Below are 26,528 nucleotides of genomic sequence, written 5' to 3' on the forward strand. Positions count from 1 at the left end.
TTAATGAATCGATTTTACGTTATCCAAGCCAGAATCGATTTTAATCGATGAATCGATTATAAAAACCCACCCCTACCCCGCCCCTCCCTAAGCCTGGTTCTGCTGGAGGTTTCTTCCTGTTAAAAGGGAGTTTTTACTTCCCACTGTTGCCAAAGTGCTTGCTCATAGGGGGTCATATGATTGTTGGGTTTTTCTCTGTATCTATGAAGCGCCTTGAGGCGACTTATGTTGTGATTTGGCGCTATATAAATAAAATTGAATTGAATTGAATGGAGCCTTGTGAGAGTGAAAAACATCAAGAATGCACAATAGATCAGGCTGGTGTTAGACAGGCTGCTATGAGAAACTGTTCAGCTGCTGGAGTTTTCTCACACAACCATCTCTAAGATTTACAGTGGATCATCACAAAAAGAGAAAAATACCCAGTAAGGGGCAGTTCTGCTTCAAGCTGATAGGAAGGCAACAGTCAAGAAGAGCATCTCTGAGTGCAGAACACATCAGATCTTTAAGCAGATGGGCTTACAGCAGCAGAAGACCACAGTGGGTGCCACTACTGTCAGCTAAGAACAGCAAACTGAATTTGCAGACTCACCAACATTGGACAATAACATTATCGATGCATGGAGTCATCCTGCCTTGTATCAATGGGTCAGGCTGATGGTGTAATGGTGTGGGGGACATTTTCTTGGCACACTATGGCTTCTTGCTACCAACTGAACATTGTTTAAACACCACAGCCTGAGTATTGTTTATGTCCATCCCTTTAAAACTACAGTGTACACATCTTGTGATGGCTGCTTCCAGCAGGAAAACGTGCCATGTCACAGAGCTCACATCATCTCAAAGACATTTCTTCAACATGTCAGTGAGTTCATTGTACTCAAACCAATAGAGCTCCTTCTGTGTGCGGTGGACTGGGACATTCACATTATGGGTGTGCAGACGACACATTTGAAATGATTGAAACTAGTGACTGCGATTAGCGGTTACCTTAAAAGAGTGCAGACTCGAGGTCGTGTAGCTTAGCTTCCTTTGCATTTTTGGACTGTTAGGATGCAGCTTTGGTTTAGTGTTCCTGCACTGATGTGAGGTTGGTGGGTGCAGGCCGCTTGTAGGATCTACATTTCGATTTGTATCAGAGGCTGAATCTCTTTCATGCAGAGCGCACTCTGCAGTCTGTGTTCCAACATGTGCGTAGCTTATTCCAGTGTTTCAGAGTGCAAGAGTATGCCGTTTTCATGCTACAAATCAGTTTTGATGAAAATGCATTGTGGCAAACTCTAACATAGCAGTTTTCCGTACTTAGACTTGTAGCCGCTTGCCTCCCCCGCAGAGCACGGCTCTTTGGAGGCGTCTGCTATATAAATGTAGGCTGGGGAGTGCAGTACATCACACAGATAGCTCAAAAGGGTGTACTCGTATTCTTTGGCATGCTTAAAATTTTCAAGTTGGTCATACTTAAACTTTTGCTCAGAACTGGTACTCCAGTTTGGGCCACTGGTTTGTCGCAGCTATGCCATTTTGGAGTGGTCATAACTCACTGTCCCACAGTAACAAAATTTAGTCCCATCGTAACAACATTGTAACAAACAAAATGTCAAACACTTCCATAATTCAGCATGTTATCTTTTACACCTTTATTTGGGCTCCCAATACACAAATCAAGGATATGTTCATCAATACAGAGTCTGCTTTAGATCTCATGATACATTGAATGGAAGGAGGTCTGGACTGATGCAATAAACCAATAACAGTTTAATTCTGAACTACAGTCCTATATACACAATCTTATTTTAGAGATCTGTATTTTCTTGTAGTTAATAACATTTATCATACTGAATAGTAATTGACAAGGTACAATCACACGGCCTTTTTTTTTTTTGCGCTTTCAGCCGCTATATCTTAAATGCACTTTCACAGCAGATGTAAAGTAAACTTCATTTTAGCTCTATAGTGAATCTGCACAAAACTTCAGGCACGGCCCGATAGGCAAATGGAGTTCCCCTCACATTTTTATTTGTTCAGAACTGTTGATGCGCTCTTTTAAATATATGCAGACCGTGTTTCCTAAGAGAGACGCCAAAGTTTTGCTTTTGTTTTCGTCAGCAAACCGACGAGGTGATACATCTCCACAGATACAGGTAATAAACCCAAACAGAGGAAGATTCGTTCTTTTATCAAAAATTCAAGACCTGAGATTTTTAGTGAAACAAAATGTCTTAACATACAAAAACGGAAGAAAAAACAAACAAACAAAAAAAACATGAACTGTAAACTGTCACAATGGTTGCGTTGCGTCTTCCCTTTTGTGACTAAAAACATCCGTGTTAAAAATAGATGTCAGCTCAAGTTAAGAGAACATTTAAAAACCTCTTTTTTCAGCCGCATTTCAAAAACATCCAATTTTTGAGTGTGCGCTGCAAGCTAGTAGTACACAGCTCTATGACATTTGACAGTTTGACAAGAATCATCAATGATCAGTGTGTAGACACGACTGAGGGTGATGCAGAATTCAGATAACTTAAGACAAATAAAATCATTTTTAAAATTTTAATAAACATGGTAATACCTTATTGTAGACAACACTGGGGACTCTCTGGGTTACAAGTTCATCCCTTGGGCACTTAGTAAAGAGTCCAGCATGTCAAAAGTGTCTTTGTAGTCAGTGTGCTGCCCGTTAGATGTCAGCATGCCGTTGGTTCCGTCATGGCCGTGGTGCTCCATCATCCTCTGGTTGCTGTCTGAGTAGTGAGACGAGCTCAGGCTTCCTTTGGAGGTCCTGCTGCTCTTAGACGAGTGGTGGTGGTGGTGGTGGTGGTGATGGTGGTGATTGTGGCTGCCGGCATCAGGGTGGGGTCTCTTACGAGACGAGCCAGAGGAGCTGCCCTCGATGCAGTGGTTGCCGGGAGTACGGGCAGATAAGGAAGAGTTGTCTATTGCCCCTCTGTTGTTTGCACTGAGGGAGTACGAGTGCGAGTGGCTGTGTTTCGAGTGGCGGTGGCTGCTGTGCTCTCTGTGTTTGTCTTTGCCTGGCAGAGCCCCACCCTGCTCCGAGCTGCCGTGGCGCTCCGATGAAACTTTGATCCGCATTTTGAGCTCCTCGCTAGTGGCCGAGCCGTTTTCTGCGTATGAGGCTGCGAGGCGAGGTTTTTTAGAGCTGGGCTTTTCTTTCCTGTCACCCGGCTGGCTGGCCTGCTGCGGCTGAGAACGTTTCTTGTGGTGGTGAGAGGACAACGGCGGAGGAGTGTAGACATCTGTGCTTGGCTCCTCCTTAACGCCGTTCTGCAAGGCCAGCTCGGCCGCGTGTTTCTCTCTGTACTTTTCCAGAGTCAAGACTTTCTGTGGCCGCGAAAAAGCGGCGGTGTTCACAGCGAGCTCGCTGCTAGTCCCGCCTGCAGCTTTGTGTTTGGGCTTCACCAGGGTGAAGTCTGAGTGGGCGGGCTGGGAGAACTGGTCGTACCCGCAAGCCTTTGATTGGTCGTTTAGTGGCTGGTATGAGGCGAACGGGGTTGTGATGGTATTTAGGTTGGGCATATCTGTAGAGTCTGATGCTGAGGGGAAAAAGGAGTTGGTGACACCAGGAAGGCTTTCTAAGGATGTTCCCTGGAAGGCAGTGTCCCCAGTTGAACCATCTGTCTTTGGCTTCTTAGCAGCTTGAATCGCCTGCAGACAGAAAAGGCAAACTCAGCATGACATACGAACAATACAAATCTCCACAGTACCAGCTGTGCCCTATGTTCTGGGCTGTCTGATGTTTTTCACCTACCCTCCAGTTTCGTATCCTCTTCAGCTTGCTGGGTGTCTTCTCCAGGATTTGAAGAAACTCATGGGTGAGCTCTGAAAACAAACAAGGCAGCCTCAGCTCTACCAGCTCTCTAACAAGGGCTCAATTGTAACACACAAGGTGGACAAATCCACTGAGCGGGACTCGCTATAATTATCAAAACAAAACCATCAGCTGGCTCTACAGAGCTCTTGCAGATGGACTCCAGGACCCAGAGAAGGAAGACGACCAGTGTCACCATTTGCAGTGAAAGACTGTATAACTGCAGTTTGAACATACGACACTAGATGCACCGAATAAGCAGATGAACTATTCTAAGGACAGCAGTAACGTGGCCATTCAGATCAGAGCTCGCTGTTTAGAAGAAACGTTTAAAGTACGAGTAAGATGATGGTCCAGTGTCAACTCTGTTCTAGACGAGGGATAAGGAAGGAAACAGGTAACGTTGCTAAAATTTAAAGTCGGAGCCTTCAGACTATGAAGAACTAGGGCAACACATTTTCAGATTAAAGGTGAATTACAGGTGTGTGCGACTACTAGACAAAAACAGTCACTATTCTCAATCCTGGGTACCAGATGTACTTGTCATTTAATCTAAATGTTAATAATTAAACATTTTAATTGATACCCAGTGCTGGTGTTGTGTCCTAAATGTTATGCAGCCATCTGCCACCAGATAGAGCTGCAGCTCCATAAAGCCTCAGTGTTCCCTGTGAAATAAAGTCAAACCTCATACTAGAAAGTAGTACATATGCAGGGTTTTCCTGGCTCAGAATGGACCTTTGGTTGAGGGGCGATTTTATATGTTAACAAAGCAGAAATCGCAGCACAGCCAACATTTTAATGTGTGTTTGGGGATTTTTATCAGATGACCTCTGTGCTGTAAAATCAGGACAAATAAATTACTGAAAAGCAAAGCCCGATTTGTGTTAGTCTTTGTGGGTGAGGTCACTGTTACGTACTCGTGCAGCAGTCTGACAATAAAAAGAGAAAAGTGTTTATCGTGATCTGATCTACAGTCTGCACAGAAACAGATTCCTCAGTTCCTCTGATACACAAGACATGGAAATGTGCTGGTGCTAAAACTTTGTGGCCCACACAAAGCAAACACTTGTGTCACACCCAATTTAGTGTTGGCAATGCCGTAATATACTACTGCTGGAAGCTCTGGGAGAGCCTGGGCTAAAAGTGAGACCCAGCTTATTCACCATCTGTCTAAAACACAGCAGCTGTGGATGAAGAGAGACCACACTGTTGGAAGGTGAACACATTGTGTTTGAAGTTTATGTTGCTTTTTTAAACACATTTAAAGATGCTTGATCAGAAAGAAGAGTTTGTAACTTTTTTGTGCTTTATGAAATGCTGAGAAGACACTTTCCTTGTACGAACTGTGTGACTTTACTTTGCTGGGATGTGAATTTCTACAACTCAAAATATGCTCTTACCGTTAAGCAGCTGTAACGTTACTGTGCGGTCCACATACTCCCACCAGTGTTTGCCATCTGTAGACACAGGGATCTCCCATTTGGACCACTTGCAGGCCAGGTGGATGCAGACACATGCGACGACTGTGGGCCTGTACTGTAGGCAGAAGGTGGTGAGGTGCAAACTGCAGGAGACAAGAAACGCAAAAGACGACTGTCAGCTGACGGATCTGCGCACCAACTTGCATGATCTACTATATATTTTACTGTTTAACAGACAAACAGTGGTGACTGTCAGATTCAGTTATCTTCGTATCACATACACATATCCTTACCTCACAGGACTCCCCTGTCTAAAACCTATATCTGTTAGATTGTGTTCCTAAATGTCTCAAATGATTACATAAATATAGACGTACTGATTTTTATTATTTGTTTTGTGTTAATGTAAAAATGATGGAAATTACAAAACAACAGCGTTTCTTAATCTCTTAAGAAAAATAAAGAGTTTCAGTTTTGATATTTTTACACAGCGCTTATATACAGTATAAAATTAGTGACGATTCAAATGTAGCCACGCTGAGACTGAGAAACACTGATGTTGATAGCCAAGACAAGTGATTACGCTTTCAGTTTTCTACAGTTAATTTCTCCCACACCCTAACACCCAAACTACACTGCAAACTGCCCCACAAAGCCTGTGGGCAGCTTTGAAGTCATCATGTCACAGCAGTTTAATGTCACAACCAGTCTGTGGGCCACTCTTGCTTGTGCTCTTACGTGTCCTTCAGCCGGCTGCAGAGAAGCGCAAAGCCCACTGTCTGCGCTTTTCATGCCGTTTCCCCTGATGATGTTTCACACCTCTTTCGTGGTGACCTCAGCTGTCGCTCCCTTAAAAGTTCAGGCCAATAAGTAGTCCACACTGAGCTACAAGTCGTTGTTTTTGTTGGAAGAATGTGTCAAAGCTAGTTTATGTACCCCTGTGTGTACACAGCTAGCTACACACCAACAGTACTAAGTACCAACAAGCTTAACAAGTCATTCATCAAATGTCTTTGAATCACTGGAAGCTAAATGAACAATGACGTCTATATTCTTCCAAGCAGAACACACAGGCCCAACTAACAGAAGCGTTTAAATATGGGGTTGCAAAGAAATGGGTTATGTCACAGTAGCAATGTCCATCTTTTATATACAGAGTGTGTGCTTAAAAAAATAGAGGCCTATTGTTGCATTTGAAGCCCACAGACAATATATATTTGCACTTTATTATATGTTTCAACTCTATTAGCCTTAGTCTAAAACTTTAGGAGAAAGTAAGTAAAAGATGTGTCTATTATTCATCTGTAAAACAAAAAAACGTTTGCTATGTCGAGCTTCCTATGTCACAACAGTGGCTGTCTTTTTACCAGGCTAAATCACCATGGTAACATAAAACCAGGAGACTTACGTTCAGAGGTTTAGTTTGAAATCAGCTTAAATGCCCTTTGTAATATACTTTCTCCCCCAATCAACATGATTTTCACTTTGATATGTACAAACCAAAACAACATCCATGTCTCCAAAATTAGAGTATGGGACAGTTTTAATGCTTAGGTAAATCCAGTTTAAAGCGAACCCTTCATCTGATTAAGACTGAATGGAGAAGACAAGACTCACAAATATCTTGTGTGGAAAAAGATTCACGTAACGCATGAAGTGCCCCTTGTTATGTGAGCACGAACAGAGTCTGAAGGAAGAAGGGATTTAGGTTTTGTTGAGCTAGCTAATATTCCTCACAGTACTCCGTAGTGACCCTCTGGAGTCCTCTAGAACAAAAGCATTCAGTTTGCAGTATAGTTTGGCGTTTCATTGTTAGCTCCTCTGGATTTAAAAAAAGATCAAAAAGAAACATTTAAAAAGAACAGTAACCGTACTTACCAAGAAACTCTAAAAGTTTAAGAATCTTTAGTGGCAATCTATATTCAGGCTACCGTTTGAGACTTTTTTTTTTAAAGACATGTGCACTCGGTACCAAACAACTTCGAGAGGTAAACAGCAACACTACACTCCACATTGTGCATTCAACCCCTATGTGCCAACACAGAGCCCTTGTACAATACACCGCACACAGCAGCCTGGTCGGTACTTCCCCATTGGGGGTTCCCAGGATCCAAGTGCAAACAGGGCGTTGGACACAGGAAGGGGTACCCTGCAGTGCAGGAAGCTATAGTGTGCCATTACAGTGCAATAATGGGAACAGGATAACAACCTGTTGGTAGCCATATAATAGGAAGTCTGTGCCAAATCCTTGCTTGCTGTAAAACAAGAGAAAAAACTGGTTTTAGAGCAAAGCTGATAACACACAGCAGTAGTTCTTGAAAAGTAACAGGTGAGGAAAAAGGTAATACCTCGCACTAGCTGGGAACATCGCACAACATCTGTGTGCGGATGATCAACTGTTATTTCAAAACCTGCAACCAGGAAGGAAGATTGTCAGGCAGAGGTGCAAATACAGAAGCAGAACATCAGTGAGATAATGTTTTGGGGTTTTTTTTACATTTGCTCAACAGAACGGGAGGAAAAACGCTGCATCAGAATATGTGAAAAAGTGTCAGCATGCATGTGTGATACTTTAGTCATTTTCTTCTGTGTGTAACCCCCCTCTTGGTGTTACACTGGTCTATTGTAGAAACCAGGAAAACCAAGGACAGCAGAAAGTGTGTGCAGTCTGTGCAGCGCAGCCTGTACTCACCCAGAGTTTGTAGCACGATTGTTTCCAGTGCTACAAGCTCTTGTGCCTGCTGCTGGAATGCCTGAAACAGATCAAGCCGTGAAGAATTAAAAACGACCCTCGACAACCACAAACAAATCCATTTTTATAAGCGCACACACAAAACAAAAATACAATCAGTGGACAGGAATGTTAATGGAGCAAGCCTGTTAGCATTATACATTAGGGATGTCACAAAACTCGAATTTCAAACTCGATACCATTTTCAATGCCATGGAAAGGTGTCGACACCATGCTGCAACAACAGGAGCAATGGCGCAGAATTCATTTCTGCTGCAGCTGTTTACATCCCCAGTTCTGCTCATCAGACCTGAAACCCATCTGATTCCTGCTCTGCTCTGGATTTCACTCATTATTTGCTCGGATTAGTTCTCCACACGCTGAACTCTACTCAGTTCAGCTACGGATCGCCTGCTAGTTCATAAAGCCAGCGACCCGTCAGTGTTTGTAATCTACTCTGCCACGGCTCAGTACTCCAGCACGACCTGCAGTCTACCAGCTGTTACTTTAATGCTAACAGATGGCTAATGTGGCTATCAGATAACTGCTAAAAGGTAAATGGCTAATGCTAACGTGTGCGCTTTCCAGGTTAACATTTATGAAAACTGTTTAATACTTTAATGCTGTTGAAATGGAAACTTTCCTGACCTCTGAAATTCCTCCTGAACTCTTCTTCAGTGTTATGAAGGTTAACTACTTCAGCTGTTAGTGAGAGGAGGAGCTGTGTGAAGTTGTGTGTCGAAGGCTGAGGCAAAAGACAGCACTGTTGGTATCGATGCTGTTGTAAAGAAGTTTCGTAATTCAGTAGGAATTTTAGTATAAATTATAACCAAGTATCATTTCTTTGTGAACTCTACTGGATATAATTGGTTTAATTTGGTGGACACACACGCTGACATACACAGACACGTTTATACAAAAACTGAAAAGGTTGATGTGTGTCCGTCTCCGTTTTGGATGGGTGGAATTTTTTCTGTATACTTGTGGCGGTCACCTTGTGCTAACAGTCAAGACTGAATTAAGCCCACCCAATCATCATTAACAATTACATTTTCTTTTAAGTAAATGGAAGTTTAAAACTTCAAAAAAGCCAATATGGAAAAACAAAAGAAAAGAAACAGCCATGCTGCAAAACATGAAAAAATTTGGATGTAACCAAATTATCTTTGTCCTTTCTTGTACAACAAACTAAGACTGAAAGACTTTTGATTAAATTAAGAAAATTCAGCATGCAACTCACGTTTAACAGTCTCTGATACTCAACATTATCTATGATGACACTCAGCGAACTGTAACAGAGGCTACTTCTGTGAAAAGCATTTGATTAAATTAAGCAAATTCAGTAATTAACTCACATCAGTCTCTGACTTCAGAGTCAGCTGTGACAACAGATACGTTTATTCTAGACATCAAACTGCAGCTGCGATTACTTTACAGACAAAAAGCTGCAGTTTGCTGCCTGCCATCGCTGCCTCCAGTCAGAGGTCAAACCTAACAAATGGTGCGATCCACACAGACTCCAGTACACATCTCATGAGTGTCGCCTGCTTTTCACCAGACAGCAGAGCTCAAAGTAATCACTTTGTTAATCAAGGCCTTTCCAGCTCATTTTCACATTAAATTATTATTATCCCGATCTACTCAGCCATGTCGACATCTGGCACTTCTGACACACAAGAGTGGGCCTTCACATGCAAAGAAAAATAATGGTTATGCATCTGCCCTCTTTTATATAAATGTGGTTGTGGGGAACAGTTGTGCCAAACCAATGAAAGACTCTAGTACAGGCATGGGCAAACTACGGCCCATCAAACGTTTTGATCCGGCCCGCCAAACTTGAAAAAAAATTAATAAATTAACCTTGTTAATGTTTTATTTCCCCTGCAATTCTGATGTGATGAAGCTTCCCCGGAGTAAGCTTGTTAACGTCACCACAGATGGATCTCTGAATTTAACGGGAAAAAACGTTGGCCTGCTGAGGAGAATCCAGAATAAAGTGAAAGATGAAAACCCTGACCAGGATGTCATTTTTCTCCACTGCATCCTCCACCAGGAATCTCTATGTAAATCGGTGTTACAGCTGAATCATGTTGTGAATCCTGAGGTGAAACTTGTCAACTTCATACGCGCACGGGGACTTCAGCACCGTCAGTTCATTGCATTCTTGGAGGAAACTGATGCGGATCACCAGGACCTGCTTTATCACTCCCGTGTCCGCTGGTTGAGTTTGGGCAAAGTGTTTCAACGAGTGTGGGAGCTCAAAGAGGAGATTGGCGTGTTTTTGGAGCGGCAGGGGAAGACTGAGGAATTTCCTGAGCTGAGCAACAAGAGCTGGATGTGTGACTTTGCGTTTGCTACGGACGTATTTTCACACTTGAATGAGCTCAACGTGAAACTGCAGGGGAAGGAGCACTTTGTGCATGACATGCACACAAACGTGAAAGCCTTCAAATCCAAGCTGGCTTTATTCTCCAGGCAGATTTTGAACACGTCATTCACTCATTTTCCTACACTAGCCACGCTGAAAGAGGCCGGAGCAAAAGTAAAGAAATACAGTGAGTCACTGGATGCACTGCACGGAGAATTCTGCCGTCGGTTTTTGGATTTCGATAAAATTGACAATCACTGGCCTTTCCTCTGTCACAAGACCCTGAAACAGCTCCAGAGGAGCTTCAGCTCGAACTCATCGACCTTCAGTCCAACCCTGCCTTAAAAGAGAAATTCAGCTCTCTGAAACTAAATGACTTCTATGCTTCACTCAATGATGCCGCGTTTCCAAATCTAAGACGAAAAGCGCAGATGATGTTGGCTTTGTTCGGCTCTACCTTCGTGTGTGAACAGACATTCAGCGTCATGAACATCAACAAAGCCAGCCACAGATCCAAGTTAACAGACCTACACCTCAGATCCATCCTGAGAATCGCCACAACAAAACTAACTCCAGACTTTGATGCGCTGCCTAAAAAAGGAGACCAACAACACTGCTCCCATTAAAATGTGTGTCTCCGTGATACGCACGTTGTTAAAATGAACAGTGTGCGCAGATCAAATATAACGCTTCACAGACTGACTTGCTGCAACTGTTTCGTTCTTGCACTGGTCGTTGTTGACTTTTGGCACCGGGGAAACAAATTGAATAAAAGGAACAGGACAAGTACATCTGCATCTCCTACCGTTTTTGGAAAAAAAAAAAAAAAAAAGGAGTCAGGAGGAGAGTGATGTGATATCCTGAAGGATAACAGAACTTTCAGTGCTTTAAAATAAAATGTTCAATTTATTTGATTTTCAGTGTTTAAAGACTCATTTCGAAGTCAGAGATTTTATTGTAATGTTCTTCTTCATTTTCATTGGAAATTAAAGCACATGTTTTCTCCATATCCCAAGATGTGTATTTTTCCCCCCCAATGAGGTGATGTTTTCAAAGCATGCCATCTATCTGCTCCTGTTCCGGCCCCTTTGTCAAATGTTAGAACTCAATGTGGCCCACGAATCAAAAAGTTCGCCCACCCCTGCTCTAGTATAAACATGGTTAGAACCCGATGAAGAGAAGAAGGACGGGCAAGTTTTTTTTATACATTTAAAAAGGGTGAAAGGTCCAAAAGACAAATGTTAAGAGCCATTTTGTCTATTTAGCTGATGTCATCCTACGCTTTGGAATTAGTCACCAACCATATGTGAGCAAGGCTTTCCAGCAAACATTCACTTCACACTGGGAGTGAGATAACTTCCAGGTATGTCTCCGCCTCTCCTTTCTCTAGGAACAGCACCGTTTTTTGTGCTTGGGGCCACGTAGTATGCATTATAAAGGATAGCTAGCACTACCTTAACGGTCACATAACCCCCAAATGACCCAGGCTCACTCCTAGTAGTGGTATTGTTATTTCCAATCTCACAAGGTAATGATAGGATAATCAGACCATGGAAAAAGGTGCTCAACCTTTAAGACTGTTTCCTTTCAGCTCATGGCACAAAGTTGGTTTAGAAGATTATATACTGGCATAAACCGAGGGATCGTAAAACCTCAGAACTAGTGATCAACATGTGTTAAAGTTTTCCAGAGCTAAATAAGAGATCTGAAATAAAATAGATCAGCAGGACACATATCGAAAAGAAAAACAAATAGACCAAAAACCTCGGCTTCACGTTTCTACTAGTCGCAGCATCAGTACAATCCATATGTAACCTCTAAAAACCACACTGTAAGGTCTGTGAAACATTAACTTACAAAGTATGGAAAAACATAAGCTCCAGAGCAGTCACAGTTTACTCACGTTGCTTTTAGTGTCCAGGGGAGGATCTTGTGGGTTAATCCAGGCATGGGCTATTTTAATGACGTGCTCCAGCTTCCTGGGCTGCTCCTCAACTTTAGCTGCCAGGAACAACGTAGTCTGGGAAATTATCTATACAAGGGAGGAAAGGAAAAACACAGTTTTGCTAGTCTGCGGCAAAGGTGATCGTGATATCAGCGAACAACGCAGCGATACTTACATTTCTATTGAATTTGGTGAAGGAGTGGATCATATAAAACCTGTGCATATAAACTATAGCAGTGTTGATAATTAATTGAGAGCTGAGTGAACGGTTAAGGAAATCACATGGATGGTTCACAGGCAAATAAACAACGCCATTAGATTAGAAAGCTTAGTACTGAGTTAAGGCCTTGGAGATCGCAAAACGTGAGGCCGCGGGTTAAAACCCTGTCAACACACTCATAATTACACAAAGCCCACATTTCCAATGTGGGCTGGAATCGTGTATAGAGTGGCAAAATGTTTACAACACACATACGACTAATATCAGTATCTCTGCTTTTAGTAGACAAAAGCTAACAATAGAAACAACAGACTGACGAGCCAAACAATAGCTAAGCTAGCTAGCGGGCCTCATCACCTCCGGCGGGTCACAAACGTCCTGTGAGAGGAGTTAAAATGGCTCATCTTATCAGAGAGGCCTATGTATACAACACCGAACCATTGGACACCTGTTTACACAATCACAGGATAAAATATAACAAGCATTTCATTTCGAGCCGCACTCTATGCTAATGCTAACTACAGACAGCCCGCCTGCCGTCCGGCAAGACTCAGCGTTTCAGAAAGGATACACGTTGAGTCTCTGGCCAATTTCTTGGATTAAGTTGGCAGCCTGCTGTCGGTAAGCGAGCTCTTTGTCTGCTTCTATTCCACAGCGTCGAGACGGCGTATTTTCGAGCTGCTCCCGGGTGAAGAGCCATTTCGTAGAGGGTCCCCGGTGGACCGCCATTACGCTCCCACTGCCAAGCCCGACGGTCTAGCACCGGGAGGGAGTGGGGCAAGCGGGGCACCGGAAGGAAGAGAGAAGACGCGTAAACCGACACGAAACCGGTAATATATTCTGTGAATAGCGCCCCGACGGTCGGTGGTGCAAATCGCACGCCGTGTAGACAATGCGTTACTGGTGTTCCAACCCGATTTTGTTTACAAATAAAAAACAAACAAACCCAAAAACTAAAGCTGAATTATGTAATTACTCCAGTAGGTTGCTTTATTTAGCCCAGAAACACTAACAGCTTGTCTGTGTAGTTTCGCAGTAACCATTTAAATTAAGACTAGCGAGAACGGGAGTACGGACTCGATTTAAAAAATAAAAACGAAAATATTTATATTATTAAATATTACCCACTACAGGTCACAACTGTACTTTGGGCATTGCTGCTATTATATGTATTATATGTATAAGTGTATATAATAATGCAAGTGCCCTTTGACTGCTTTACCTTTGTGCCGATTTTTATTAAAATCAAACATAAAGTACAAAAGACTTATGAAAGCAGGCATGCGGGTTAGTTCTGTTTGTTTGTTTGTTTATTTATTAACAATTTTACTGTTATGGATGTTTACACATCCAAAAAATGATCACTGTGCATTAAAGTAGTTAGCACATGTTGATGATGTCATCAAGCTGCGCCTGTTTTGGTGAAAGCATCGCAGCAGCTAAAACCATTATCATCTGCAAATTATGGCATGCGACAGTCATAGCAAAGAGATGAAGCACTTTTGAAATATGGGGAAAGCCAAAAACTAGGCTTCCTCCATTTCCGTAACATTGATTCATTAATGTTGAATTCTCTCGCAACTGTTCTATTCCCATGTTGTTGCAGTATATTAATAACTAACCTCGTATTGTGGATGAGTAATAATCAGTTGTTCTCCTGACTGAAGTTTGGCCCGTGTATAGCATCTTGCTATGCGATTGCATTTGTCCCTGACCACCAGAATCCCTCACGTTAACTTTTAATGAGTGGAAAAAAAGTTGGCGTTCATCCTCCAGCTTCACTATGCTAATGTTATGCTAACATAGCTGTGTCGCTAGCAATCACATAGCACATCATTATATACCAGATAATCCAACTTCAGTGTTGCCCTATCATATATGTATGTGCTCTTAATCTGAAAGGTATAAATACGGAAGTGTGTGTTCAATAAATGTTGGCGCAGAGGAAGGCGTGTGCCTCTGATGTAAAACTCTAACAAGGTGTATGTGGTTTATTCCTCCATGAGATGTGCGAGTTACCACGGTATTTCTGCCCTAGAAAATGGAACATCCAACAGGTTATGGGCCCAGAAGGGATGTGGGAAGCCGGTGGAACCGTCTGTGCTTCGACGGAGATGAGAGAAACTACGAATTGTGGGAAACAAAGTTCCTGGGATACATGCGGCTACTTGGGCTAAAGGCCGCCATTTTGGACGAGCCCGGCGAGTCGGAAGAAGAAGACAAGGACTTGGGCTACGTTCACACTGCAGGCGAAAGCACATCAAATCAGATTTTTTTGACCCTATGCGACCCATATCCGATCATGGTGTGACAGTGTGAACGGCACAAATCCGATATTTTCAAATCCGATCTGGGTCACTTTCGTATGTGGTACTGAATCCGATCAGTACCACATACTGAATCCGATCCGATGTCTCAGAAAGCGACTGCTGTGTGAACGGTCAAGCCGCATTAAATCCGTCTTTTACGTCACTGATACAAGACAGACGCCAATTATCAGCGCCAGAGAAGACATCGCGAACGCTTCCTGGCCATCCGGTGAAACTGCTGGGAAGACAACGTTGGAGAAAAGTTAACATTTTATTTGTACTGCATAACCTGCAGATTCTGACAGAAATCTGCAACTATCCTTTGAAGCACCGCTCCTCTAAAACAGCAATGAGGATAATTATTAGGTTATCTACATTATTATGTAAATAACAAAATAACTTAAAGCAAAAATCGGGAAACATGAAGTCCGAAGTCTTTATATTAAGGCCATCAGTCAAACAATATAGTTTGTTCTGGGTCTAAACAGAGCGCGTTGTGTATGACGTCTTCTTTTGTGCATGCGGGCCGCTTTGAGCGTTCACACTAGAGCGCGTTTGCTGTCGCATTTTATTTGTAGTGTGAACGAGCAGACAAAAAAATCGGATTTGATCAAAAAAATTGGAATTGAGCATTAAGACCTGCAGTGTGAACGTAGCCTTGGATGAAAAGAATGAAGTAGCTTATGCAGAGCTAATCCAAGTATTGGATGATAGAAGTCTTTCACTCGTGATGAGAGATGCCAGGGATGACGGACGGAAAGCGTTGGGAATTCTGAGAGAGCACTACGCCGGTAAGGGGAAACAACGTGTGATTAGCCTGTATACGGAGCTAACGTCGCTACAGAAAACGCCCAGCGAGAGCGTCACAGACTATATGATAAGGGCTGAGACTGCCATTACAGCTCTGAGGAATGCAGAAGAGACATTAAGTGATGGACTGCTTATTGCAATGGTGTTAAAAGGGTTGCCTGAATCTTTCAAGCCGTTTGCCATACATGTAACCCACAGTGACAAAGCAATGACATTTAGTGAATTCAAAGCTAAATTAAGAAGCTACGAGAGCACCGAAAAGGCCACATGTTCTGAAGACAATGTGATGAAGGCAAATAACTGGAAGAAAGAGAGAGACAATGCAGAAATCATATGTTACAACTGTGAAAAAAAGGGTCATATAGCACGTGAGTGTTACACAAAGGCCGAAAGGAAAGAACAAAAAGAGAAGCAGTGGTGCGGTTACTGCAAAAGCTCAACGCATAAGGACAGCGACTGTCGCCGACGAAAGAAGATTACTGCTAAACACGTAACCGATGCAGAAGATCATAGTTTCGCGTTCAAAGCTAAAGACTGTGGAAATCAAGGGCTGAAACAGAGAGGCCTAATGGTTGATACAGGGGCCACTTCTCACATTATTACGGACATTCAGAGATTCAAAAGTTTTGATGAGACATTCGCACCTGGAAGACACTTCATGGAGTTAGCTGACGGGACGAGGACGAGTGGGGTCGCACTGAAGAGGGGAGATGTGGAGGTCTATCTACAAGACAGCGAGGGACGAAAGGTGAAGGCGACACTGGAGGGAGCCCTTTACATTCCCTCTTACCTGCAAGATATCTTCTTGGTCCAGGCGGCGACGGCTAAAGGAGCCTCAGTAACCTTCAAGAAGGGCTGCAACCAGCTTATCCATAAGAACGGGACAAGGTTTAAGATAAGTGAATATGAACGCCTATACTATTTGAACAGTGTTACATCTGATCATTATGTTGACAACGACGAATGCAATGGCTGTCATGATGTAGAAACTTGGCACAAAATCCTCGGCCACTGTAACTATGAAGACTTGGTTAAACTAGAGAACATTACCGAGGGTATGAAAATAAAAAGGTAAAGCTAAACATTACCAAGATTGTGAAGTGTGTATAAAAGGGAAATTTATCCAAACCAGGAATAGAGAGCCTGACGAAAGAGCAGAAGAAGCATTAGAGCTAGTGCACACTGACTTAGCTGGACCGATAGAACCAGAAGCTAAAGACGGGTTCAGGTACACGTTAGCATTTACTGATGATTACTCAGGCACAATGTTTGTGTACTTTTTAAAGGCTAAAAGTGACACCGTAAAAGCAACTGAAAGATTCTTGGCAGACGTCGCCCCTTATGGGCAAGTAAAGAGAATCAGGTCAGACAATGGAACTGAATTTACATCTAAAGAGTTTCAGACATTGTTAAATAAAAACACGATAAAGCATGAGACATCAGCGCCGTATTCACCTCATCAGAATGGGACTGCTGAGAGACAATGGCGAACACTTTTTGAAATGGCACGGTGTATGTTGATCGAAAGTAACCTGCCAAAGAGATTATGGACTTATGCTGTTATGACTGCCGCAGTAATTCGTAATAGGTGTTACAACAGACGCACAAAGCAAACCCCTTATTACATGCTGACAGGAAAGAAGCCAGACATGTCGAGGATGGGGATTTTTGGATCAGTTTGCTACGGTTACGGACACAACAAAAAGAAGTTAGATGCGAGATGTGACGAAGGAGTTTTTGTGGGTTACGATAAAAACAGTCCGTCATATCTAGTCTACTACCCTAAAACAGGACGAGTTCTTAAACATAGGTTGGTTAAGTTCCTCACTAAAGGTGTAGTTGAGCACCAAACCCAGACCACTCAGGATGATGACGAGGGAAATGATGATTTGACTCCAGGGGACATCTTGAAGTACCCCGCTAGAATGGACAAAACAGGGAATGACCAGAGATCAAATGAAAGTATGATCCTGGAACCTGAAAGTGACATTCAGGACAATGTCATAAATGACACACAAAACTCAGACAAACAGAGTGACAGAACAGAGTCTGAACGATATCCTAAACGAAACAGGAGAAGGCCAGATTACCTGAAAGACTATGTCCAAACTGCAGAAGACGACCAAACATCGCTGACTGTAGATTACTGTTACAGGGTGATGTATAACATACCAAAGACATTTGAAGAAGCTATGCAGTCATTGAACTCTAAGTGTTGGTCAGATGCTATGGAAGATGAAATGAGATCCTTGAAAGACAATAATACGTTTACTCTAACCACGCTGCCAGAAGGTAAAAATGCAGTGGGAGGGAGATGGGTGTATGTGATAAAAGAGAACCCGAATCGGACTAAAACATTTAAAGCAAGATATGTTGCTAAAGGCTATAGCCAAGTTCAAGGCATTGATTACAAAGAAACCTTTTCGCCGACTGCAGATATGACATCAGTGCGTACTCTGATGCAATTAGCAGTACGGTACAACTTTAAACTCCATCAAATGGACGTGAAGACTGCTTATTTGCATGCCCCAATCGATTTTGAGGTGTATATGCAGCAACCAGAAGGTTTTGAAGTAAAATCAGACACAGGTGAAAAACTGGTCTGCAAACTAAACAAATCACTATATGGTTTGAAACAATCTGGCAGGAACTGGAATAAGATGTTACATGACCATTTATGTGAAAAAGGTTACAAACAAAATCCTGTAGACCATTGTGTATATTCCAGACAGACAGCGAGTGAGACAGTGATTCTTATCATCTGGGTTGATGATGTAATCATAGCTGCCAACAGTGAAGACGCTATCAGAAACGTGAAACAAATGTTGAATGAGAAATTTAAAATGAAGGATCTTGGTGAGCTCAAACATTTCTGGGTATTGACTGTATACAAGAGAACCATGAGATAAGACTAAACCAGACACGGTACGTCACAAAAATCCTGGAAAGGTTCAAAATGTCTGACTGTAAGCCACGTTCTACTCCTTGTGAACTCAAAAATGACTTTGATGCACATGGTGAATCAGCTGATTCAGGAAAATATAGAGAATTAGTGGGCAGTTTGATTTACCTAATGACATGTACAAGACCAGATTTGAGTTGGATAGTGAGCAAACTGTCACAATCCCTATCTGAGCCAAAAGAGCATCATTGAACAGCAGCAAAACATGTATTACGTTACCTTAAGGGGACACTAAACAAAGAGCTGTGCTATAAAAGGACAGAAGGAAACCTAAATCTTATAGCATACAGCGATGCAGATTGGGCCACAGATTTGAGTGACAGGAGAAGTACAACGGGTTATTGTTTTGTACTATCCAAAAATGGGCCAGTGATCTGCTGGAAAACCAGGAAGCAAGCTACAGTAGCTTTGTCAACGTGCGAGGCAGAGTACATGGCGATGGCCGCCACAGTACAAGAAAGCTTATACCTCTCACAGCTACTTAATGGCATGGACATTAAAAGGCAATATTCACCAGTTACCATTCTTGCAGACAATCAAGGTGCAATTGCATTGTCCAAAAATCCTATAAACCGTCAAAGATGTAAACACATCGACGTCAAGTATCATTTTATTAGGTCTGCTATAACTGAGAAGGAAGTACAAGTTAAATATTGTGCAACAGAAGACATGGTAGCAGACATCATGACTAAGTCTGTAAGTAAAGTGGAAATAGATAAATTTACGCATATTTTGTTTGGAACATAAATGTTGATATGTGAATATCATGTAAATATGTATATCATGTAAATGTGTAATGTACAGTGTTAAGAGCAAGTGGGGGTGTTGCCCTATCATATACAGGGAGTGCAGAATTATTAGGCAAATGAGTATTTTGTCCACATCATCCTCTTCATGCATGTTGTCTTACTCCAAGCTGTATAGGCTCGAAAGCCTACTACCAATTAAGCATATTAGGGGATGTGCATCGCTGTAATGAGAAGGGGTGTGGTCTAATGACATCAACACCTTATATCAGGTGTGCATAATTATTAGGCAACGTCCTTTCCTTTGGCAAAATGGGTCAAAAGAAGGACTTGACAGGCTCAGAAAAGTCAAAAATAGTGAGATATCTTGCAGAGGGATGCAGAAGTCTCAAAATTGCAAAGCTTCTGAAGCGTGATCATCGAACAATCAAGCGTTTCATTCAAAATAGTCAACAGGGTCGCAAGAAGCGTGTGGAAAAACCAAGGCGCCAAATAACTGCCCATGAACTGAGAAAAGTCAAGCGTGCAGCTGCCAAGATGCCACTTGCCACCAGTTTGGCCATATTTCAGAGCTGCAACATCACTGGAGTGCCCAAAAGCACAAGGTGTGCAATACTCAGAGACATGGCCAAGGTAAGAAAGGCTGAAAGACGACCACCACTGAACAAGACACACAAGCTGAAACGTCAAGACTGGGCCAAGAAATATCTCAAGACTGGTTTTTCTAAGGTTTTATGGACTGATGAAATGAGAGTGAGTCTTGATGGGCCAGATGGATGGGCCCGTGGCTGGATTGGTAAAGGGCAGAGAGCTCCAGTCCAACTCAGACGCCGAGCAAGGTGGAGGTGGAGTACTGGTTTGGGCTGGTATCATCAAAGATGAGCTTGTGGGGCCTTTTCGGGTTCAGGATGGAGTCAAGCTCAACTCCCAGTCCTACTGCCAGTTTCTGGAAGACACCTTCTTCAAGCAGTGGTACAGGAAGAAGTCTGCATCCTTCAAGAAAAACATGATTTTCATGCAGGACAATGCTCCATCACACGCGTCCAAGTACTCCACAGCGTGGCTGGCAAGAAAGGGTATAAAAGAAGAAAAACTAATGACATGGCCACCTTGTTCACCTGATCTGAACCCCATTGAGAACCTGTGGTCCATCATCCAATGTGAGATTTACAAGGAGGGAAAACAGTACACCTCTCTGAACAGTGTCTGGGAGGCTGTGGTTGCTGCTGCACGCAATGTTGATGGTGAACAGATCAAAACACTGACAGAATCCATGGATGGCAGGCTTTTGAGTGTCCTTGCAAAGAAAGGTGGCTATATTGGTCGCTGATTTGTTTTTGTTTTGTTTTTGAATGTCAGAAATGTATATTTGTGTATGTGGAGATGTTATATTGGTTTCACTGGTAAAAATAAATAATTGAAATGGGTATTTATTTGTTTTTTGTTAAGTTGCCTAATAATTATGCACAGTAATAGTCACCTGCACACACAGATATCCCCCTAAAATAGCTAAAACTAAAAACAAACTAAAAACTACTTCCACAAACATTCAGCTTTGATATTAATGAGTTTTTTGGGTTCATTGAGAACATGGTTGTTGTTCAATAATAAAATTATTCCTCAAAAATACAACTTGCCTAATAATTCTGCACTCCCTGTACAAAGACCCGAAAGAAAAGCCTAGAAAAGAACAAGCAGGATTAAAAGAAATGGAGCAAAGATGCGAGCAACTCGAGAAGCAAAATGCAGAAACAAACGATCAGTTGAGAACCCTTATCCTGGAGAAAAAAGCGCTCATGGAAAAATACCTGGAAACGAAGAAAAGAGGCTTCTGCTGGTTATTCAGATGATTTAGCCTCGTCCTCCTCCACCTGTGATCCATCTTAATTTTCACCTCTCCTGTCCTCCCTCTCCCTTTCTCTCCTAACACATATTCCCTACCTTCTTAATCTTTTTTTCACCCTCACCCCCCAACCAGTCCCAGCAGTTGACTGCCCCCTCCTGAGCCTGGTTCTGCTGGAGGCTTCTGTCCGTTAAAAGGCAGTTTTTCCTCCCCACTGTCGCCTAGTGCTTGCTCAGAGGGGATTGTTGGGGTTTTCTCCCCCCCCCCCTTCATTTACTTGTTTTAATTTTTTCTTTACTTTTTTCAACTTATGTAACAAAATAATAAACCAATTGAATTTATCCTTTGAGTATTTTTCATCTAATCTTTACAGAATTAAGCTCTGTCTTTTATTTGCTTGTTAAAACTCCATAAATGGTGAAGTAAAAACCCTGGGATATGGTTTTAAACATTGAAATAGACTAACCAACTAGTCTAAAACTAAGAAACACTTAAATATTATGTTAAATTGAAAACAGTTAAAAAGAAATATCCCCGTTCAAAAATGTCATGTGATAATCTCATTGGTTTATGGAGTGATGATGACATCATCACTCCTGGAGGGAAAAAGGCGCACAAAAGTGGCAGGCAGACGAAGAAAAAACAGCATAATGATACTTTTACGTTTTGAAATCTACAAAGGTTTGCACTGTGAGAATCAACTTGTGAGAACTGTGACTAATCTTCATGTGTGTGTGTGTAAAAAAAATAAATGAATAAAGTGAATAAAGTGTATAAAGTGTGTGGCGAGGGGCTAGTTATTCTGAGAAACCCTACTGCAATAAATGAGGGACCACTGTATATACTTTCTCTTTGAGTCTCCAGGTGAAGGCACATCCATGAAGTCGTCCACTAGACAGTCCCAGATGGCCGTCGCTACCTGGGGGATGATCTGGCTCACCGTGGACACACCGACTCTGTAACTGAACGCGATGGTCCTGAAGGAGTCCCTGGTGGCAAGGAACCTGGACAAAATTGTTCAAAATTAGTATTATGTGTACTGCAGTTACAAAATACATTATTCAACCTCCAAAATACTTTTGTGATGTCAGATTTAAATTACAAAACATAACTCTTACATAAAACATTTTGTAATTATAAGGATAATTACATAATATATATTAGATATAATATAAAACAGTCAGTTGTGTTTTGTTTTAACTTTAACATATCATAATTTGATTGGTAGCAACTTTTACCACTACAGTGAGCCAATCACTCATAATTCCTAAACATGTCAATCAGGTAGCAATGAAGTAAGACATTAATAGAAATAAAGAGTTGTACGTAGCCTTTTCCTTGCATAAATCATTGCTAATATTTTTGAAAAATTAACCTGTGATAAGACAGCATATCAAGATAGAATGTGCTGGATAGAACCATATAACTAAAGATGAACCAAACTGTTCACAGTTTTATCTAACTCTCAGTTTTAAGAAAGGCTGGTGACCCCTGTTATAGAGTCTGACAGCTGCAGGGATTATATACAAATATTCAACTATACCAGAATTAAACCAGGTCTAAATAAAAAGGAGTGAGTATCACTACAAAGGTTAACTCAGTGGTCCTAATGCTACAGTTTGATATCAGCAAACACCGAGAGCATACACTGATACGACACCACAGCCATGCTATCAATGCAAACACTGATAACAGCATAAATCGAATTAAATCAGGTCTTGATGAGACCTTTTGAGTATCACTAGAAATATTATAAACAGTCGTCTCCATACCACAGTTTGCTATCAGTAAACACCGACAGCATTCACTGTTAGCATAGCACATCCATGTTTGCAGTGTATAAACGATAGTTTAGCATACATTAGCACAGGCATCAATAAAGGACTACCGTATTAAACACTTTTACTAACCGCAGGCAGATGGATAGGCGACAGGGATTGAGCGCCTGTTGTTGGTGTCTAAGCGGGCGATGCTTGAACCAATGCGGGACAGCAGGTCCTCAAACTGGGCGAGGGAAAGACGGTGGTACCGCTGAAAGCGGCCGTCATCCAGGCGCAGCTCCTGGACCAAATGGTGAAACTCACCAAACTGCTCACGCTTCTGGAGGACCTGATGGACCCACCGAGGTACGGCGAGGGCGGCTTAACAAATGACAGCATTTGGCATCCTTTTAAAACACACATACCTAGTAAAGATATAAACCTCACTGTGGCACATATATAGTCATTTTAATATTTCGAATCAAAAACAGTTCTTATTTAATTCAGTGACAGCAACGGGGACAAAGCTATTTTTATAACGCTTTGTCCTGCATCTCGGGAAATAGAAACCTCCGTTCTGAGGGAAGAAGCTGAAATTCACCCCTTAGAGGATGGGAACCATTTTTAAGGATTGATAAAGCCATCCTCTGTACCTGCTTAGAGTACAGGGAGGCTAAACAAGACTGTGGCTCACCTATCAGACGACTGGACCATCTCACTATCTGATTTAGAGAGTTTTTCTCTGTGACAGAGGTCTGACCAAACCATGCCACCAAACAAAAGGATAAAACAGACTCAATAAAAGAACGATAAAACAAAGTTAACATTTTTTGGTCAGTGTGGAAATGAGCAAGTGTCCTAAGGCAATAAAGGTGCTGGTGACCCTTTTTACAAACTGATTTTCAATTTTGATCAAAGTTCAGTTTTTCATTGGTTATGGTCCCAAGATATTTATATGATTGTACTTGCTCTATTTTCTGACCTTTAATTAAAGTGACTACGTCCCCATTTTGTTGTTTCCTAAAATCAATCACCATATCTTTTGTTTTAGATATGTTCAGCTGGAGATAAGACTCCTCACACCACTGAACAAAGTCAACAATGACTGGACCGTGGTTAGTTTCACCCTCTTTCAGTAAGCTGACAGTAACAGAGTCATCTGCATATTTAATAATGACCCTGTTTTCATGTCTGCTCTGACACATATTTGTATAGAGAATGAATAATAAGGGCGACAAGACGCACCCTTAAGGAGAACCTGTAGAGGAGAACACTGGGTCAGACAGAATCCCATTTATTCTCACTCTTGACCTGTCAGTTAAAAAATCAAAAATCCAGCCCACCAGGTTTTTCCTGATGTCAAACTGTTCTAAAAGTCTTTTAATTAAAATATGGGGCTGTATTGTATTAAAAGCTGAAGACAAATCAATGAAAAGAAGACTTGCAAAAGTTCCTTTACTCTCTACATTTTTAAGAATCAGATTTAGTAAAGTCAAAAGTGCGTCTTCCACTCCTCTATTGGGCCTATATGCAAACTGCATTGGATCCAGCTGATGTTCAGTCTCTTTCATAATCACATTTCTGATGATTTTTTCAAAGACTTTCATTACAACTGAAGTGAGGGCAACAGGCCTGAAGTCATTTAGAATTTTTGGACGACTAGATTTAGGGATAGGAACCACGACTGCTTCTTTCCAAAGAGAGGGCACATGTTGTGTTTGCAAGGATTTATTAAAAATAACCTGAAATATAGGACTGAGTTCGTCAGGACAAGATTTAATTAGGCGGCCACTAATATTATCAGGACATCACTGAGTTCAATGATAAAGTGCTGAGTATCTCTCAGTTTCTGTTTCAGTTCCAAAATATCCTCGCTAAAATCAGAAGAACTAAAACGAGCATAAAACATATTTAAAGCATTTGCAAAATCTCTGTCTGAATTAAAACCATCTAAAATGATCTGACTGCTGCTCTGGGGATTTTGAAACCCTGCTATGGTTTTCATATAAGTCCAGGCAGACCCAAAATTTTATATATCTATATATCTATATCTGTATATGTATATATAGATATAGATAAATATATATCACACTCAGTAGAACACAAGCTGTATTACTCTACATCCTCCACTAAAGGGAAGCAGAGACCAAGAGATAGAACTGAAAGCTCAGGCGTGTTGACTCTTCTGTCAACTTAAATAGGTTATATCGTTGATGTTAGTTAAGCAGATTAGACTGAGAGAAATATATAATAAAAATGGAAATATTAATAGATTTACAAATATTGTTAGGAATAGCATTTAGCTCACAGAATGCATAGTCTTGTTTTAGTAAAAAGTTAACAAAAATAAAAACAAATAGATAAAACTGTAATGTTCATCCAAACATGCTGCAGCGATTCTTTTTTTCTTTCAAAATAAAAGTCCAACAACTTTACTATAATAAGTCTTTTATGTTGTACATGTGCTAAACTCGCAATAGCCTATATGTTAAATAAGTTCAATAAAATAAAAGAAAGTATGACCAAACAAACATCTTGATAAGATCAAAACTAATCAAAAAGAAAAATAATTTCAATGAAAGTAAAATAACTATTTATTTAAGAGCCAGTGGTTGCTAAAGAAAAATGTCACCATGATTGTCACACATTCACAATGGCAAACAAGTACTTAGTGGTCAGATTACCCTGACGAGAATATGATTATATTTCTACTTAAGTTAAATGTGAAATCCAATCTTACACAAACAGGCTAAACTGACTACTTCTGACCCATACCTAAATATTTCTTACGTGTGAGTGGCCGAAAGAGCTCACACGGTGGGAACTGCTCTATAAACATATTGTATTACATATTTCTGCTTTTTCCTGAGCATGAACGCATTAGAGGCATTCCCGTTATCATTTTGAATATGAATATATAAATACGCACATTCTTTTCCCAGTTCTCGGTTACAAATAAAAAAACAATATGGAAAAGCAAGCTTGTGTTATTATTTTCTTTTCTATGTAGTGTACGTGACAGGTGTGTGACAGGGGCACCACTATCTGCACGCGCTCACATCCGTCAGCTCGTTGAATCCACATGGGACAGATGTTTTCCTCGCGAACGCGCAGTGCAGAGCGCGGCGGTAAGTGCACTTTTGAGCTGCAGCACGAGCACTGGTCTCGTGACCTCCACTAGACTAGTAATTAGAGTCCAGGTGCGGCTATCTGTCACAAAGTCGCGAATCGGAGCCTGATGTGAATATTCCGTCTCCTACGTCTCGTCCAGACTGTGCGCAACATCTTTCTGTCAAGTGTGTCAGCTCTGACACAAACCACTTCCGGCAAACACTTTCGAAATAAATCTCATCTCTTGTTTGGGAACTAACTTATAAGGCTGAATTAATTAGCAAATACCTACTGTTGCTCGGTTAAAACTACCTACCTAAACTTGGCTTGTTAAATCATGTCAGCAAACTAAGGGGCTAAAGCTACATATTATTATTACACAGCCTATTGTAGCCAATGTATAGGAAAAAGGAAAAACAGTATTTAAGTGCTTCTAGGCGAGGGCAGGTTAACGTTAACCATTTCATCCCCCC

The 26,528-nt window shown here is 41.5% G+C and overlaps 2 protein-coding genes across 3 annotated transcripts; one reads left to right on the forward strand and one right to left on the reverse strand.

Annotated features, from left to right (window-relative positions):
- Positions 1-1,613: 1,613 nt before the first annotated feature.
- ccnt2b (cyclin T2b) lies at positions 1,614-22,248 on the reverse strand. 2 transcript variants are annotated; one of them, XM_085447393.1, is made up of 10 exons: positions 22,030-22,188; positions 13,086-13,270; positions 12,470-12,551; positions 12,253-12,381; positions 7,943-8,003; positions 7,599-7,661; positions 7,460-7,505; positions 5,230-5,393; positions 3,767-3,837; positions 1,614-3,663 (listed from the first exon to the last, which is right to left on the reverse strand). In XM_085447393.1, the coding sequence occupies exons 2-10, from the start codon at positions 13,241-13,243 to the stop codon at positions 2,602-2,604; spliced, it is 1,836 nt and encodes a 611-aa protein (XP_085303519.1). In that variant the 5' UTR covers positions 13,244-13,270; positions 22,030-22,188; the 3' UTR covers positions 1,614-2,601. The 2 variants fall into 2 exon arrangements, with proteins under 2 accessions (XP_085303519.1, XP_085303520.1); XM_085447394.1 differs by lacking the exons at positions 12,470-12,551; positions 13,086-13,270 and having other exon boundaries at positions 22,030-22,248.
- Positions 9,879-10,975, forward strand: LOC146681596 (general transcription factor II-I repeat domain-containing protein 2A-like). The gene is made up of 2 exons (XM_085447384.1): positions 9,879-10,536; positions 10,629-10,975. Exons 1-2 carry the CDS (start codon positions 9,879-9,881, stop codon positions 10,973-10,975), a joined length of 1,005 nt encoding a protein of 334 aa, XP_085303510.1.
- Positions 22,249-26,528: the final 4,280 nt, after the last annotated feature.

Source organism: Copadichromis virginalis, linkage group LG23 (genome assembly GCF_057382275.1).
Source record: "Copadichromis virginalis isolate Kocher_CV1m ecotype Utaka linkage group LG23, C_Virginalis_male_GT1.1, whole genome shotgun sequence".
Lineage (NCBI taxonomy): Eukaryota > Metazoa > Chordata > Actinopteri > Cichliformes > Cichlidae > Copadichromis > Copadichromis virginalis.

What these genes read in the sequence shown, in the direction of transcription:
- LOC146681596 (XM_085447384.1), top strand. Translation starts at nt 9,879, where the DNA reads ATGAAGCTTCCCCGGAGTAAGCTTGTTAACGTCACCACAGATGGATCT. An exon ending in AGCAAAAGTAAAGAAATACA is followed by an intron (nt 10,537 to 10,628) that starts GTGAGTCACTGG and finishes CTCTGTCACAAG; the next exon opens with ACCCTGAAACAGCTCCAGAG.
- ccnt2b (XM_085447393.1), bottom strand. Translation starts at nt 13,243, where the DNA reads ATGGCGGTCCACCGGGGACCCTCTACGAAATGGCTCTTCACCCGGGAG. An exon ending in TCACCAAATTCAATAGAAAT is followed by an intron (nt 12,382 to 12,469) that starts GTAAGTATCGCT and finishes TCCCTTGTATAG; the next exon opens with ATAATTTCCCAGACTACGTT. An exon ending in CCCTGGACACTAAAAGCAAC is followed by an intron (nt 8,004 to 12,252) that starts GTGAGTAAACTG and finishes GATCTGTTTCAG; the next exon opens with GCATTCCAGCAGCAGGCACA.